This window comes from Mustelus asterias, chromosome 6, assembly GCF_964213995.1.
Source record: "Mustelus asterias chromosome 6, sMusAst1.hap1.1, whole genome shotgun sequence".
Classification (NCBI taxonomy): Eukaryota; Metazoa; Chordata; class Chondrichthyes; order Carcharhiniformes; family Triakidae; genus Mustelus; species Mustelus asterias.
In genome coordinates, this window is record NC_135806.1 from 57,967,740 (window position 1) to 57,986,550 (window position 18,811).

The 18,811-nt window shown below is 41.4% G+C and overlaps 1 protein-coding gene across 2 annotated transcripts in view; it reads left to right on the forward strand.

Moving 5' to 3' along the window:
* Positions 1-18,811, forward strand: part of ror2 (receptor tyrosine kinase-like orphan receptor 2) — a 256,291-nt gene that overhangs the window by 213,696 nt on the left and 23,784 nt on the right. Inside the window, exons 5-7 of one of the 2 annotated variants that reach the window (XM_078215389.1) lie at positions 9,597-9,724; positions 14,207-14,521; positions 17,914-18,168. In XM_078215389.1, coding sequence (XP_078071515.1) covers positions 9,597-9,724; positions 14,207-14,521; positions 17,914-18,168 — 698 coding nt within the window. The remainder of the gene's footprint in view (positions 1-9,596; positions 9,725-14,206; positions 14,522-17,913; positions 18,169-18,811) is intronic. The other variant, XM_078215390.1, reaches the window with a different exon arrangement.

Consider the following 18,811-nt stretch of genomic DNA (forward strand, 5'->3'; position numbering starts at 1 on the left):
CAGTTGTGTGGATAGTTTGAAGAAGTTGAAGGAAAGGATCAGAGGAGGTTTGATAGAGGTGTTCAAACTCATGAGGCGTCTAAACGAAGTAGATAGGGAGAAACTGTTCCATTGGTGGAGGACACTAATTTAAGGTGAATGGCGAAAGAACCGAAGGCAAGATTAGGAAAAACATTTCCACGCACAGTTGACCAGGTAGGAGCATACCGACATCATCACCAAGATGCTTACTTAGACCACTGTAACATTGCCTGTCGCCACCTCTGCCTCAGCTCATCTGCTGCTGAATCCTTTATCCATACGTTTGGTATTTCTAGACTTCGCTATTCCAATGTGTCATGGCCGATTCTCATCTTCCAACTTTTAGAAACCTGAACTCCTCCAAAATTCTGCCCGTATCCCAAATTGCACCAAGTGCTATTCACCTACTACTCTTGTGCTCAATGACTTATATTGGCTCCAGCAGTTTTTAATTTTTCATTATTTTTTCCACATTCTGTAATACCCCCCCCCCTATATCTGTTACTTTCTACAGCCGAGATCTTTTCACTCTTCCAATTCTGGCCTCTTAGGTGCCCCTCAATTTTAACTGATCCCTCATTGGTGTCCGTGCTTTCGGCTGCTCCAGAAGCTCGGGAATTCCTTCACTAAATCTCTTTGCCTCTTCTCCTTTTTAGATACTTACGGCAAAGCTCCTGTCACCTGTTCCAATAGCTCCTAATGTGGCTGGTGTCAAAGTATGTTTGATTGTGCTCCTGAGAAGAATTTTGGGATGTTTTCTTCTACTTAATCAGCCATCTTAGAATCCATTGAATCAGAGCAGAAGCAAGTCATCCTTGATCCCAAGGGGCTGCCTAAGTCCAGTGCAGACTCGGCCACATGCAGAGCAGGTTGTGTTTGAAGTGTTGGGTAGATGGGTTGTGTGGAGGTTTGTGCGCTCCCTCTGATGTTTTGTCTTCACCTCTGCACATTTCCGCAAAGGTCATTCAATGTGTGCAGTGCCTTCCAAAATGTGCCTTCTCTATTTAACCAGTCACAAGCCATTATCTCCCATGACTTTGGTATGTTTGATCTCTTCAGGGACACTTTGAGGGCATTCCTAAAGTGTTTCTGCTGTCTTCCTTGAGTCTTCTGCCTTGACCAAATTCCGTGTGGAGCAATTGCTTTGGGAGTTTGTGTGTCAGACATACAATGACATGTCCCACCCAGCGTAGCTGGTTTTAAGTGATTAGCACCTCAATGCTGAGCATGTTGGCTTTGAAGAGGACACTGCTATTGGACCACCTTTCTTGTTGCCGGATTTGGAGGATCTTGCAAAGATGCAGCACGGTCGTACTTCTCCAATGCCTTGTTCCTAATTCTGGGACATTTTACCCCATTAAAGGCACCATATCAATTTAAGGTTTTGATGACTGTGCAGAACATTAACTGTGTCACCTGAGGTTCCCTAAAGCAAGGTCTTCACTGAGCATATTTCTGATGTCCTCTGCACTAATTGCAGTCAACAGCGCTGAGAGAAGATTGGCTGTTAAATCTCTGATTTTAGCCATTTCTGTAGAGCTAAGCCTACTTAGATGTATTGTTTCTTTAACTGTGCACTTTGTATAAAAAAAACATAGTATCTACAGTATCATGTATTGTAGAATATTGAGGTTTGCTGCAGGACTTGTGTTACTAGTATTGGAAAGAGTGAGAGATCTTTTGAGGACTGAGTCATGTCAATGACCTCAGTGTGCAGATTGGAATCTGCATCATCAGCTTTTCTTTCTGTGATAGTTTCGTTCCCCACATTTGATATGAACAGTATGAAATTTCCTAAATAACCTACATGAAAAGTCAATGTTAAGCCTATGTCTAAAGGTAGTTTGCTAAATTTGGAAGCTGCATGTACATTTGAAGATTTTTGTTTGCTTTTCCAAAGATGTTGGTATGTACAGCTCCGATCCAATTTCCTGACTTAGCAGACCTTCCTCAGCACAATGTGCCCCTTTGTGCTATTCCCACTCCAGGGAGCTGGGGATGGGATGGAGTCAGGCCTGCCAGCTTCAGAAGCAGATCATAAAGGGCCGACTGCTAAAGACTCAAACTGTCCACGTCGGAAGCAAAAATCTGACCCATGGTATTTGCAGTTTATTTTTCTCACTTGTTTACAGGTTATGAGGAATCTTATCAATTTAACTCTACATTGCTTGTTGCCCTTCAAAGGCAATAGCTGTCTTCACTCTTTGTGGTGATGGTGCACTTACAATGCTATTAGGTAGAAAAGTTCAAGATACTGATCCAGCAGTTTCCTGGTGCCTCCGTTCTTTTGAACTTTGTCACAGTTGTTTGGTTATGTTTTAGGCTGTCTAGCCCTCACCTCTGACATTCCATTCCACATGCCACCCCATGGTCCCTTGTAACTTCATGTCTAATCATACCCACACGCATCCCCAATGGACCCTCTTGCCCTTCATGCTAACTCATGGCTCTTCCATGCCCACTCACCCAGTAAACACTGCAGAATTAAATTTTGAAAAGTAACTGGTATTGCTACAACCCTATAAAAGTCTCAGTCAAACTGATCATTAAAGTATCAATAGTAGAACCTGTAAGTGCTTGACACCTCTTAACATTGTGCAAATAAACGTTCAGGCATTGACAAAATAGATCACAGAAATATGACTTATTATTGCCTCATAAAGATGTCAATCAAGCAATGTCAACAATTCTCTGTATCTGTGTAAATAAAATTACTCTCAAAATCCTTTATACGAATCTGGGCTCTAGGACCATGAATCATTGAGAAGCTGACCTGACTCCACGGAAAATGTGGGTGTCTAGTCTATGAGATGCCTACCTTCACAATGGAGCTGGTCACTTTGGGAGTGCAAGGTGCAGCCTCCCTCCCCACACCCTATACCACGCTAGCAAAAATTGGGATTGCTGGAACGGGAGTGGGAACCCCCCCAATCTAGTCCTCCCCACCTGTTAAATGGCTCCAGAGTCCTTCTGACTCCATGAAAATCCGGCCCTAGAAATCTGAAACAAAAGCAGAAAATATTCAGAAGGCACTTCAGGTTTGGGGGGCATTTGAAAAGAAATGAAAGCTCTCCAGCCAAAACACAAATTTATTTTTTCTGTTTTCAGATGACATGCTGTGATATTTTCAGCATTTTCTACTTCTGTTTTGTGACTAAGCTATGACCTTGAATTTTTCAGAGATTGCTTCTGCCAAGTGCAATTATACAGTTGATTTTTAAAAGAACTGTTTCCCTTGCCCTTTCCACAGTTGAGCAGTTACCTCCTGGAAAAGACCAGGTTTGAAACTAATTTGACATCTCTAATGTCTCCATCTATCTGACACAACAAATTGGTACTGCCCTCAGATAAATGGCTGAGGTTCAGAAAGCCTCAAGGGGAGAAGCTACATCCTCTGTTATGTGACACAATGTGGTCACTTTAAAATGGCGTTTGAGGTGGACTCTGGCTCCCAGCAATAATGCTGCTGAAGCTGCTTTTAATCTCTACAAAGCCTGGGCCTGCATCACCAGTTCATGACATTAGGGTCTTACGCAGACAATGCAGTCTGGGGGTAAACTTTACAGGGGAGAGATTTTCAGCCTGCGTTTGCCATCAGAGAGAACAGCAACGCAAGCAGAAAATCCAGAGGGATTCAGGAAACATGATCCTCTCTGGAGAGATCGCGTTTTCCCATTTTCCGCACCCCCTCCGCCGGTGATGTCACAAGGTTCACACCCTCAAAGGTCGAGAACCTCATTTTAATAGATTTCAATAAATTTTAATATAACTGCCCAGGCCACATGATTCCCCCCCCCCCCCCCCCCCCCCTCGCTGAAAATTCAAATCTTACCGACGTGACATCACATTGGTGAGATTTACGAGATTTTTAAAAACAAGATTCAGTCGAGGGGATCTCCCCCAGGGTGCAAAGGTAAGTATAGCCCCCTGGGGGGGAGAGGAACATGCCCAGCCAGAGCGATGGTGTAAACCCCACCCACTGATTTTCTTTACCCTCAAGAGAGGCTCCGGAGTGGGCTCTGCAGCTGGTGAATTACATGCCGGTTTTCAGTGAGAGCCTGACACTTTGAACAAATATGGGAAAATTCCACCCTATCTTTGCTAAACGATACTGACTCCCAGTTGAGCCTCAATAAAAAAAATGAGTTTGCCTTCTGGTTGTATCTGGCTACACTAGACCCTTGCATTGAGAACTGCAACATAGCATCAATCTTGTATAATGTAAAAACAGCTTACTCCAGCAACATTTTTCCTGAGTCTACAACTGAGATAAAAGAAGCTGATTTAGTAGTGCAAATGATGGCAGATGCCAGAATCGAAGTTAAAACTGCCTCAGCACAAGAATGGCTTTCGTTTATGTCCGAATGAGCTGAAGAGGAACTTTGGGCCAGGGAGGGGCGGGGGGGGGGGGGGGGGGGGAGTGGAGAGGAGATGCAGTGTGGGAGAAGGGAGGATCCAGTGATCGTGATCCACCTATATGTCAATGACGTGGGTAGAACTAGGAAAGAGGTTCTGCTGAGGGAATAGGAGCAGCTTGGGGCTAATTTAAAAAGCAGAAACTCAAAGGTAAGAATCTCCGGATTACTACCTGAGCCACAAGCAAATTGGTATAGGATAATTCAGATTAGAGAATGGCTCAGAGATTGGTGTTGGAGAAATGGGTTTTGATTCATGGGTCACTAGCACCAATACCGGGGAAAGTGGGAGGTGCAGCATTGGGATAGTCCTCCCCTTGTCCGTGCTGGGGCCAGTGTTCTGGCAAGTCATATAACTAGGGATGTAGAGAGGCCTTTAAACTAAATAGTGGAGACAAAGGGTCGAGTTTGGGAAGATATGATCAATTAAATGAAGAGGACAAGGCAAAAGAGCACGGTAGGAATAAGGGAAATAATGATCAGAGCATGGCAAGAAGGGACAGAGTGTACAAACCTAAGAGTGTGCCAGCAGATAAGGCGAGTTGCCACAAAAATAGTAAAAAAAAAAGTAAGTAATGGTTCTGTATCTGAATGCACATAGCATTTGTAATGATGAATTATTAGTACTAATAGAAATAGATATGTATAATCTGATAGCCATTTGGAATCTATTTTGAAGCATGTAGTAACGGGACATTTGGAAAGTCAAAATGCAATCCACCAGAGTCAACATGGTTTTATAAAGGGTCAATCGCGTTTGACTAATTTGCTAGAGTTTTTTGAAGATGCAAAGTGGATAATGGGGATCCTGTAGATGTAGTATGTCTGGACTTCCAGAAAGCAGCACCTTACCAAATGCCTTCTGGGAGTCCAGATACATTAGATCTACAGGATCCCCACTATCCACTTTACATCTTCAAAGAACTCTAACAAATTAGTCAAATACGATTTACCCTTTATGAAACATTGCTCTTGCATGAATTGCAGAAAGTTACTATGCAGGTACAGCATAAGGAAGCAAAAGGAATTTTGACATTCATTGCTAATGGAATAGGGTATAAAAGTAGGGAAGTGCTGTTGCAACTGTACAGGGCATTGGCAAGATTGCATCTGGAGTACTGCACACAGCTTTGGTTCCCTTATTTGATGAAGGATGTAAATGCATTGGAGGCAGTGCAGAGAAGGTTTATGGGATTGATTCTAGGGATGAAGGACTTGTCTTCTGAAGAGAGATTGAGCGGTTTAAGCCGATACCCACTGGAGTTTGGAAGAATGAGAGGAGATCTAATTGATGTATATCACCTAAAGAAGATTGACAGGGTAGATGTAGAGCAGTTGTCACTCCTTGTTGGACGTTCTAGAATGAGAGGCCATAATTTTAGGCTAAGGGGTGGCAGATTTAAAACAGAAATGATGAGGAATTACTTCACTCAAAGTGTCACGAATCTGTGGAATTCTCTATCCCAGTGAATACCAGAACACTAAACAAACTTGAGGAGATAGATAGGGGAGATAGATTATGGGGAGCAGGTAGGAAGATGAAGATGAGGTCAAGACGAGATCAGCCATGAACATATTGAATAGGCGGAACGGGCTGAAGAGGCCTACTCCTGCTCCCAATTCTTATGTTCATTAGAGAGACTGCAGGTTGACAAAGACTAGGACCAAATATTCAAGGGCACATGCCACTTAGGAAGGACAGGAAACTAGGAAAAGATGGAAATAGCTCTGTTAATTAAAGATGACATTGGTACAATGGAGAGGGAGATAATCTTGGGTCTGGACATTAAGATATAAAATCAGTTTGGGTAGAGATGAAAACAAATGGAAGTAAGAAGTGGAGCTGATTTATAGACTCCTTAACAGTAGTCACTGTAGAATGGAGTCTGCAGGAATAAATAATAGGTGCTTGTGAGAAAGGTACAGTGATAAACATGGATGATAACCTACCTGTAGATTGGAGGCATTAGCTTGGCAAAGGTAGCCTGGATGATGAGTTCATTTGGTGTTTTCAGGATGTTTTCTTCAAGAAGCACATTCTAGCGCAAAGGAGCGAGAACGCGGCACAAGATTTGTTAACGTGCCATGTGACAGGATTAATTAGTGACATCCTGGTGAAGGCGCCCACAGCAGTGTTCATAATATGATTGAATTTCACATTCAGCTTGAGGGAGGGAGGGGTGAATCAAAGACTTGTATTTGAAACTTAAAATGAGAGCAATTATGAGGGCATGAAGATAGAGCTGGCTAAGTGAACAGGGAAATTAGGTCCGTAGAGATGCAATGACGGTCACTTGAAGAGATATTTTTGAAAACTCAAAAGATGAGAAAGCAAGGTTCTATAAGCGAAGGATCCATGGCTATCTAAGGAAGTAAAAAGTAGTATCAAATTGAAAGAAACCGTGTATAGTTCCACAGAAGTGTGTTCCCGTACAGAAGATTAGACAGAATATAAAGAACAGCGAAGAAGGACTAAAAAATTAATAAAAAGGAAGAAATTAAGACTACAAGAGAAAGCTGGCTAGAAATACAAATGATGTGGAGATGCCGGCGTTGGACTGGGGTAAACACAGTAAGCAGTTTAACAACACCAGGTTAAAGTCCAACAGGTTTATTTGGTAGCAAAAGCCACACAAGCTTTCGGAGCTGCAAGCCCCTTCTTCAGGCGAGTGGGAATTCTATTCACAAACAGAGCATATAAAATATTAGTTGTAAGTATTCGCATTCCAACCATTATTCATGTAAATTGAGTTTGTGTCTTTATATGCTCTGTTTGTGAACGGAATTCCCACTCGTCTGAAGAAGGGGCTTGCAGCTCCGAAAGCTTGTGTGGCTTTTGCTACCAAATAAACCTGTTGGACTTTAACCTGGTGTTGTTAAACTTCTTACTAGAAATACAAAAACAGCTGATAAGTGTTCCTACAGGTATTTAAAAAGGAAAAGAGTAAAGTGAGCTTTGGCTAGAGTGAGTCTGGGGAATTAATAATGGAAAATAAAGAAATGGCAGATGAATTGAACAGATATTTTGCATCTGACTTCACTGGAGAGAATACAAATAACATCCCAGAGATAATTGTGAATCAGGAGATGAAAGGAAGGGAGGAACTTGAAACAATTACAATCACCAGGGAAAGAAAAATATTAGAATGGAAAGCTGACAAGTCCCAGGTTCTGATGGACTTCAGCCTAGGATCTTAAAGGAGTGCCTGCTGAGGTAGTCAATGCGTTGGTTTTAATTTTCCAAAATTCTCCAGATTTTGGAGAAGGTCCCATCAGATTTTAAAATAGTGAATGTGATTCCTCTATTCAAGAAAAGAGAGAGACAGAAAACAGGAAACTATAGGCCACTTAGCCTAACATCTGTCATAGGAAAATTGTTGGAATCTATTACTAAGGGGGTTAATAATGAGGCATTTAGAAAATATCAGTGCAATCAGGCAGAGTCAACATAGTTTTGTGAAGAGGAAATTATGATTGTCACATTTATTGGAGTTCTGTGACGAAGTAACAAGCTATGTGGATAAAGGGGAACCTGTGGATTTGCTGTGCTTAGGCTTCCAGATGGCATTTGACAAGTTGCCGCATCAAAGATTACAATGCAAAATAATGTGATGAATGGGAATGCTCCACGGCTCAGTACTGGGGCCTCAAATATTTGCAATTTATTTCAATGACTTGGATGAAGGGACTGAAGGTACAGTTGCTAAATTTGCGGATGGCACGAAGATAGGTAGGAAAGTAAGTTGTGAAAAAGGTATGAGGAGTCTACAATAAGAGAGATAGGTTAAATGACCAGGTAAAATTTGACAGATGGATTATATTGTGGAAAATGTGAAATTGTCCTCTATGACAGGAAGAATAGAAAAGCAGTATATTATTTAAATGCCGCGAGATTGCAAAACCCTTGAGGTCTTGAGGGATCTGGGTGTACATGAATCACAAAATGTTACTCTGCAGGCACAGCAAATAATTAGCAAATGGCATGTTATTTATTGTAAGGGAATGGAATACAACAGTAGGGATGTTTTGCTATCGTTGTACCAGGTGCTGATGAGACAACACCTGGAATACTGTGTACAGTTTTGTCTCCGCATTTAAGAAAGGATAAAAGTGTGTTCAGATCTTCAGAATGTTTGCTCGACTGCTGGGAGGGTGTTATTTTTGAGAAATGGTTGGACAGGTTGGACCTATATTCATTGGAGTTTAGAAGAATGAGAGGTGATCTTATTGAAACATAAGATCCTGAGTGGATGACAGGATGGATGCTGAAAAGATGTTTCCCCTTATAGGAGAGACTAGAACAAGGGGACACCATTTAAAAATAAAGGGACTCCCATTTAAGACAAAGGTAATAAGAAATGTTTTCTCTCAGAGCGTCATGAATCTTTGGAACTGTTCTCTGGAGAGCAGTGGGCACAGGATCATTAAGTATTTCTACGGCATTGGTAGATAGACTAACAAGGGAATCAAAGGTTTTTGGGGGTAGGTAGAATGTGGAGATGCGACCAACATCAGATCAGCCATGACCACTTGTATATTCACCCATCATGCTGTTAGGATAGGGGTTCCAGGATTTTGGCCCAGCAACAATGAAGAAACAATTATATATATTCCACGTCAGGATGGTGTGTGACTTGGAGGGGAACTAGCAGATGGTATTGTTATCATGTGCCTGCTGCTGCTGTTCTTTCAATTGTGGAAGTCATGAGTGTCAAAGGAGCTTTAGTGAGTTGCTGCTGTGCATCTTGTAGATCTAAATTCCCTGGCTGTTGTGGTGGAATTTGAACTCATCTCTGGAGCATTAGTACAGGCTTCTGGATTACTAGTTCAGTAACATTATCACTAGGCTTCCTGAGGGCAACAGTGTTACGCAAGCTGAGGGAATTAATAGTTCCCAACAATCTTTTTTTAAAAATTGTGAATGCCCACTGCCATGACTGTGGAGGAAAGTACAAATTAAATAATTAATATAGTCAGAGCAATACATTTTCTGTTATCAACTTGCCAACATTCAAGTCAAAAGTCCATTACAACCCTAAAAGTTCAGTGGTTACGCAGTATCTCACAGAGCCAAAGAATTAGTAAAAGAAAAACTTTATCATCTTCATTTTCCTCAAAGTAGGTATTAACTTGTAACAAAATGTATTTATACCTTTGCAGTGATGAAGACAATGAAGGTGGATTCTGTCATCCGTACAGGGGGATTGCATGTGCTCGATTCATTGGAAACCAGAGCATTTATGTGGATTCCCGGCAGATGCAGGGAGAAATTGAAAATCGAATTACTGGTAGGCAACAGAGAAATTACCATTTGTACTTCCTCCCAATGAAAATGAAACACCACCTTTTGTTTTATTATCCTATATGAGTTTGCACATCAACCTTTTCATTAAGTCTCGTGTAAATATGTCTAGACATATTGTTTGTTTTAAATTTTTGAAGTATATTTATGCCATTTTGTATGCGATAAATTGATTTTCTACATGTTCAAACAAAGGGTGAACATTTTTCTGTGGCACTTCTGCGGTTCGAGTATGAAACAGTTGTTACTTTTGGTAACTGCTGTACTTTTTCAAGTGCTGCGTAATGATCTAGTGTTACCTTGAATTATCTCATTTAAAACAAAGGTAACTTACCTTTGATCGTGCCAATTTTAAAATTAAAATTTCCTTTTAATGTTGTCCTTTGCACAATTTAAAAGCTCATACAAAATCCCAAGCCGAATTGTCCAAGTTTTGTGTTTACCTGTCTGTATGCCTCTTGTCATGCGTGCTATCTCCTTGTGATATTATCTCTGTCTGGATTTGACTTTCTGTCTGCCAGCATTTTGATCTAGAGCTCTATCTTTTTATTCCTCTGCAATGACTGCATAGTCTCCATTTTCAGTGACCGAAATATTGATGACTTTATGTGTAATATACAGCTTTATGTGCAGCTGCATAAGGAAACTGAGGGAGGCATAAATAGGTTGAAAGCAAATTGGCAGCTTGTTTTTCTTTTCCATTGACGCCAGTGGTAAATGGGCTGCCAATGTGAGTTTTGCCCTATCGCCAAAGTCAAATATCACCCTGTTTTTTAATTGCAAATGAAATAGTTGCCGCAGCGCACTGACAAAAATATACCATTTTATGTATGGTTGATGCATTACTTTTAAACATATGAGTATTCTGTCCAGTTTTGGTCACCATGTTATAGGGAAGACATTGATAAACTGGAAAGAGTACAAAGAAGATTTACCAGGATGTTGCCAGGACTAGTAGGCCTGAGTTATAGGGAGAGATTGGCCAGGGTAGGACCTTATTCCTTGGAACGTAGGAGGATGAGGAGTGACCTTGGGTGCATAAAATCATGAGAGGCATAGGTAGGATGAACGCACATAGTCTTTTTCCCAGGGAAGGGGAATGGAAAACTAGAGGGTTTAGGTTTAAGGTGAGAGGGGAAAGATTTAAAAGGGACCTGAGGGTGGTGTGCCAATGGAATGAGCTGCCAGAGAATGTGGTTGAGGCAGGTACAATAGCAACATTTTAAAAGCATTTGGATAAGTACATGAGTGGGAAAGGATTAAAGGGATATGGGCCAAATGCAGGCAATTGGGACTAGCTGGGAGGGCACCATGGTCGTCATGGACTGGATGGACTGAAGGGCCTGTTTCAATGCTGTATATAGCTCTATGATGGGTATATGTGGACAATAAATAGGTGGAAATGGAGTAGTCCTAAAAGTTCTAATTTTAGTTTGAAGTTATTAACATTTCAGGGTCTCTATCGGAGCCAGATATTCTAACCCATGAACAGGTGCACAGTGTTTGCTGAAACTCAGCTTTTCATTTGTTTCTGATATTCAACTCCTTTATAAAATTAATAAATAAAATGTAATTCTCTTGCTTTACTTTATTTTCCTCCTTTGTTTCATTCTTTTATTCTCTATTTTTACTGTACCCGTCCCTGCCAGCAGCTAGTTTCCTCCTCACCAGTTCACAGAGCTTGCTTGAACAGGTTGTTAATAACACCGTGTCATCACGACAGCTGACATTGTTCTCATTGTTAAAGCAGTACTTACAAAAATTCAGAACTTTATTTGTCACATTTTGAGCTGACTGAGAAACCATTAAATTAATATTAGATAAATATGTTTTAAATATGTGCAGTGATACAGGATTCCAAGCCAATTCTTTACTGAATCATTTGGCTCATTGAGTCTTCCTTCTACATATCAGACCAACTTTGCAAAAGTGAATTACTGCAGATGTTGGAAATCTGGTCATCCATCGATCTGAAACGTTGACCGGAATTTTCCAGCCATTTACATCAGTGGGATCTTCCAGTCCTGCCGACAGTGCATCCCGTCCACGGGTTTCCCGGTGGCAAGGGCTGCATTCGATGGGAAACCCGTTGACAACAGCGGGACCAGAGGATGCCACTGCCACCTAATGATGGGCTGCTTCTGCCGCCATGAAATCTGAGGCGGAATGCATAGAAAATTCCACCCAATGTTTCACATTAACTCTCTCTCTCTCTCTCCACAGATGCTTCATAACCTACTGAGTATTTCCAGCATTTTCAGATTAATTTTGCTGAAATAGATTTTGCAAAGATGTTGATTACTTGAGCCATGCAGTTTCCTCTATTTGAAACATGCAGCCGCACAAGGGCCACTGTGCCAAATCTGAGCGTAGACTTGCACATTTACCTGTATTATAGAGACACCATGTGGTAGGTTGAAGCAATTCCTGACCTGCAGCTATTTGAGTGGCTTGTGACAATCGAATAACGCTCAACCCAAGAATTGCTGCAAAATGTATGGAATTTACTTACACAGTTTCAGAGAATGAAGCATTTGTTGAGCATGAATTTCTTGGGTGTTGGTGTTGCATTTTTCTGCAATACATTTCCTTGCAGTTGGTATGGGAAATCGTATGCACCCACCTCACAATGCCTCATTCTTCAACAAGGATAAATAAAACTTCAGTGTTACTTTGCAACCTGGCAAATGTAGGTGTCTCTGTTGATACTGATGCTATCAGTTCTTGTGGCTTGGCAGCCAATTAGATAAAAACTAGTTCCCCTCAGGCTTCATCTTGATTTGAAGATGGGAACCAAAATGGACACTCTGGCTGGCACTGCAGTACTACTCCTATATTTAAACAAAGGAGTCTTCAGCTTTCAAGAGTAACTGGTGCTCTACTTAAAAGCACAAGAATTACGTGTGTAACCAGACATGTTTACACTATATGCCAGGATAGAAACAGGCGGCACGGTGGCACAGTGGTTAGCACTGCTGCCTCAGAGTGCCAGGGACCTGGGTTCAATTCCGGCCTCGGGTGACTGTCTGTGTGGAGTTTGTACATTCTCCCCATGTCTATGTGGGTTTCCTCCCACAGTCCAAAGATATGCAGGTTAGGTTGATTGGCCATAGTAAATTGCCCCTTTCAGGGGGACAAGCAGGATGGATAAAAGGGGTTATGGGAATAGATAGGGACTGGGTAGGATTGTGGTTGGTGCAGACTCGATGGACCAAGTGGCCTCCTTCTGTGTTGTAGGGCTTCTATGATTAAAAATCTGTGGTTGATAGAAAGCTGACCAATTACAATTTCCGTCACCAGTGTTAAAGTTGTCAACTTTTCTAACATTTACAAAATAGCACAATTTAATGAACAAATGATGATGTTCAACTAATGTTGCGTTTGATTTAAAAGCAACTATTTTTGTTTGAGCTAAAGGTGCCACTGGGTGGAACCCATGCTAACCAGTAATTTTGTTGAATCATCTAAAACTAAAATCCTGTATATGCATATGTGCTTTATGCTTTATTTTAATATTCATTCAAGTACTCCAGGTTTAAAAACCAAATTCTGCACATTTTCTTCAATAATGCTTTGATGTTTAATTAGAATTGTTGGGCGCGATTTCCCCCCCAAAAATTCGAAGTGCCCAAGAATGGGAAAAGGGGAGGTTTTCCCACCTGTTTTTTGGGGCGAGCTTAATTAAATAAATTTATGGCACACTGCAATACAGAGTCCGTCAGGCAATTTGTGCCAATGGGGCAGGGTGGGGTGCGGGGGGTGGGGAGGGGGGGGGGGGGGTGCGGCGCTGCTGGCCATGACCTCCCGATGCCCAGCCTCCAATCATTGGCCCCACATCAGCCCCAAACCCACCCCCCCACCCCCAAGTGCAGAGTTCCCCCACCCACCCCACAGGTCTGACCCTGCCCCCATGAGGCCCCGCCCTCTTGCCACTACCCAAACAGCACTGTCCCCTGCTCCCGACCCCCTATGCTGGGGACCTTCAGTGATCCCCGCTGGTGAGGACCTCCACCAGCGAGGTTCGAAACATAAGTGAGCACGGACAATACTGTCCCGGGCTCTCAAAAGAGATTTAAATAAGGTAATGAACATTTAAATCAGCTTCGCGCTGTTCTCCGAGGCTGATCACATTATAAATAATAGCTTGGGACATTCACCACCGGCCGGATGCCAGTTACAATTTACTTTTTTGGCCTCCCGCTTAAATTTTCTGGCCCGCTGCGCTACTCGACCAGGGCAGCGGGCCGAGAAAATCACGCTCCCTTATCTCCAATCTGAAGATTAACATACTCCACATGAATTATTTTAACTTGGTTCTAGCTACAACCTGTCTAAATTTAAGTTGATTCTTCATCAACACATGTAATACTTAAACTGGGACAGGTGATTTATTGTAATGATGTGTTTGATAATGATAGCTTTCATATAACACTACTTTATGAATCAAACATTGTGCTTCTCATTTCAGCTGCATTTACTATGATTGGTACCTCCACCCATCTCTCGGATCAGTGTTCACAATTTGCCATTCCATCCTTCTGTCACTTTGTGTTCCCTCTCTGCGATGATAATTCCCTTAAACCCAAACCACGTGAATTATGCCGGGATGAGTGTGAAGTTTTGGAAAATGATCTGTGTAGAACAGAATACATCATTGCAAGGTCAAACCCACTCATTCTTATGCAGCTTCAGTTGCCAAACTGTGAGGATCTGCCACTGCCAGAAAGTCCAGAGGCAGCAAGCTGCATGAGGATTGGAATTCCTGTGGATCGGATTAACAGATGTAAGTATGAAAAAGATTTGGTTTGTCTCAACTAAATCCCATCAATCACTGATCCCCTTCTCCCAATGTTCTGTGATGAAAATATTGTCCTTCAGGTAATTAGAATGTGTAAAGACCATTTGGACATTCACACTGATGGACCTTGAGTGAAAATCACAGGTTTAGCCCACAGACTGTGGAATATGATAAGCGGCATTTTCAAATGTCAGTAAACAAAACTTTCTAGCCACACAAGAGGAGCAAATCTTTCTGTCAGCTCCACCATCAACCTCCCCCCAAACCCACCTCCACTAATGCTTTTCATCTGCTGCTTAAGCACATAGCTGGTCAATGACTTTAAGGTTGACAATATTTAGACCATAACAACAGTCTGAGGAGAGAAACATTATACCCTATAATAACAGCGCATTGACCCGCTTAGCCGGGAAGCATTTCATTCTCTGTTCCTTTTAAGGTCACAACTTTTAACTGCTATTAAACAATCAATAGAATTAACAAGATTAGTTAGTTCAGAGTTCAGTTGTGATTTATACAGGAGGTCAGAAGACTGATTTTTTTTAAATGTTTCGTTGTTAAGGACATTCAGTTTTTAAACATTCTAGCTTTTTGTCAAGCAACTATGGTTATATGTTTGTGGAAATGTGATACATGAATTTGACTACAAGCTGCTGGATATAAGAACAGTTGTAGATCGTTCAGCCGCTCGCGCCCGTTCTTCTATTTAATTCGATATTGGATGATCTTTACTTTTACTCATCTAACAGCCTTCACACCATAACCCTTAATACACTCGTCTAACGAAAATCTATCAACCTCTTTTCTATAAATTTTCAATTAATCCAGCCTTAACACTTTTTTGAGAGTGTTCCAGGTTTCCGTCACCATTATGTGAAGAAATGTTTCCTGGCATCACCCATGAACAACCATGCTAAAATTTTAATACATGTGCCCATGTACTGAACATGACCACCAGAAGGAATGCTTTCTCGCCATCATCATAAACAAAGCCCCCCCACCCCCTAAATTTTTTTTTTTATAGAAACCCTACAGTGCAGAAGGAGGCCATTCGGCCCATCGAGTCTGCACTGACCACAATCCCACCCAGGCCCTACCCCCACATATTTACCCGCTAATCCCTCTAACCTATGCATCTCAGGACTCTAAGGGGCAATTTTTAGCATGGCCAATCAACCTAACCCGCACATCTTTGGACTGTGGGAGGAAACCGGAGCACCCGGAGGAAACCCACGCAGACACGAGGAGAATGTGCAAGCTCCACACAGCCAGTGACCCAAGCTGGGAATCGAACCCAGGTCCCTGGAGCTGTGAAGCAGCAGTGCTAACCACTGTGCTACCGTGCCGCCCACTGAAGTTAAAACAGTCTATACAATCTGTCCTTGAGGTGTGTTGCCCTGAATTGAACACCGTACTCTGAACACACAGAGCTTTATGTAACTGTAACATAACTTTGCACCCCTTTGTATTCTAGCTCTGTTGAGGTAATTGTCAACCTCCTATTCGCCTTTGAAGCAATTTTTTAAAAACCTGGCCACCAGCAGTTGCTGCTTTCTGCACTTGAAATCCTAAATCTCTATCTACCTCCACAGCTTCACACCATTTAAAAAATACTCTGGTTTAACTTTCTTTGGTTCAAAATGGATGATCTGTCATTTCTACATGTCACAGTTTTGCCTACTCATTTTATCCATCAAAATTGCCAAACAACTTTCTGCTTCCATTTAAAGTGTTTACTCTGCCATCTAAGTTGGTGTTATTAGTAAACTTGGATATATGATTCTCTATTCCTTCAGCAATGTGATTTATAAATGATCATGAAATATAATTGTTTTTACATACTAATGCTGGAGGCATTTTAAAAACATTTGGGTTTTATGCTTCAAATTAAACATAATAGACTGAAGAAGATATGTTTTATTAATTTAAAATATAAAATACAGCACCACATTTTTGGAATTTATATTTATAAGGCCGAGCAGGGGTTTTGTTCTAATGTTGATTAATCATCTGGCATAAGATGGTGCAGTATTTAACAGGAATTCAGAGCTGCTGTTAATTTACCTGGTTGTGTTATTGAAAATTTACTGAGAACTTAAGGCAAAGATGAATGCACTCAAAAAGGTTGGGAAGCTGCAATTTATAAATTTAAACAAGAGGTGAAATAATGTTTTAAATAATCAAAATCTGTCTTGATGCATGTTTAATTTACTATCACGAACATCATGTCAAGAATATATTTGTAACATGATCCAAATATTCCTTCCTAATATGAGTTTTCTAATTGATTCCGCTTCTTAATATAAAAATGAAAAAATATATAAAAGTCACACTTACAACTCTGATGACGATAAGTGCTAAATGTCTGTGCAGTCGTCACCCTCTCGTGACCCAATTCATAGGTCTTAACAGCCGGGCAAAATTGGGACCTGTAGTAAATATTACACAGAGCAACATTGATGGTGACAATAATTGAAAGTATTTTTGAGCATCGCAAGATCATTGTGGGGAGTACATCTCCCTACAGAAGTCTGTTGTAATTGACAAGATCACTAGCAATCTAGCTGGTTGGCTGTGCAGCATGCTTTTATTTAACTGATCGGGAAAAAGGCCAAGTCATTGAACAGCAACCAGACTGCTGGCAAGCGGTTTAAAAAAATCATTATACAGCACTACCAGTACCCTTTGGATGAAACCAGAACCACCCAAATTAGATGGCACATGTATGACATTTCACACTTGATTCATTTTTATTTTATAGGAGGAATCCTTCTGGTTCTGTATTTCTGCTTTTATAACTGGCCATCAGATTAAAGAGGACACTTTTATAACGTTAATTTGTCAATGTATTTATAAATTGCAAAACTCCTGTGACATTAATGTTTTTAATGAAAATTGATTTTGAAAATTACCTCTTCTATTAATGCTCGATATTCTTAACTGGTTTTGATGAATAGAAGGAAATGGGCAAAGAATAGATTGAAGCGAGAGAGCTGAGGCAAACTTCCATCATTGAGTATGTAGCAAAACTCATCAGACTAAATATCCATATTTGGGTTGATTATATTTAAAAATTGGATATCTTGTTATTATAAAACACATTATAGAGCCAGAAATATTGTCAAGCATATCATTGAGACATTGTAGCCAATTTGTAGCCACAACAATAATGTAGATTTTATTACTGGGTTAATGATCAGAGACTTAAATTGGTACTGAAACAAAGCAAGAGTAAAGATGAGGTGTGACTGAAGAATGTATAACTGAAGAACCGGCATTAATTGCAGTAATAAACAGGTTCGAGGATCTGAGCTTCGAATGAAATATACTGTATTCAATCTAGTGTGCCCTATATGCTAAGTGTATCTTTGTTTAAGTTGGCCATACAGATCACAAATGCTACAATGGCAGTGGAGCAGATTACAGAGGAACTGTCAGCATGACCAAATCAGGATACAAGTGTCAGTTGTGGAATTCCCAATATCCTCACACTCATCAGTTCAGCAGCTTGGAGTATCCAGAACTTGGAGGTGGCCACGCTTACTGTCGCAATCCAGGTGGACAAATGGATGGACCATGGTGCTACACACAGAGCGAAGCTCGTCTTGAACTTTGTGATATTCCTGCCTGCCGTAAGTTTTAGCAATTTGTTTCATGATAACATTACCTTTGTCATAGATGGTGTTTTGATGATGTGGTAGAATCACAGAATAGAATCCCTACAGTGCAGAAGGAGGCAATTTGGCCCATCGAGTCTGCACCAACCACAATCCCACCCAGGCCCTATTCCCATAACATATTTACTCTGCTGATCCCCCTGACGCTAGGGTCAATTTAGCATGGCCACTCAACCTAACCCACACATCTTTGCATTGTGGGAGGAAACTGGAGCACCCGGAGGAAACCCACGCAGACATGGGGAGAATGTACAAGCTCCACACAGGCAGTGACCCGAGGCTGGAATTGAACCCGGGTCCCTGGCGCTGTGAGAACAAAGAAAATTACAGCACAGGAACAGGCCCTTCAGCCCTCCAAGCCTGCACCGACCATGCTGCCCGACTTAACTAAAATCCCGTACCTTTCCGGGGACCATATCCCTCTATTCCCATTGTATTCATGTACTTGTCAAGACGCCCTTTAAAAGTCACTACCGTATCCGCTTCCACTACCTCCCCCGGCAACGAGTTCCAGGCACCCACCACTCTGTGTAAAAAATCTGCCTCATACATCTCCTTTAAACTTTGCCCCTCGCATCTTAAACCTATGCCCCCTAGT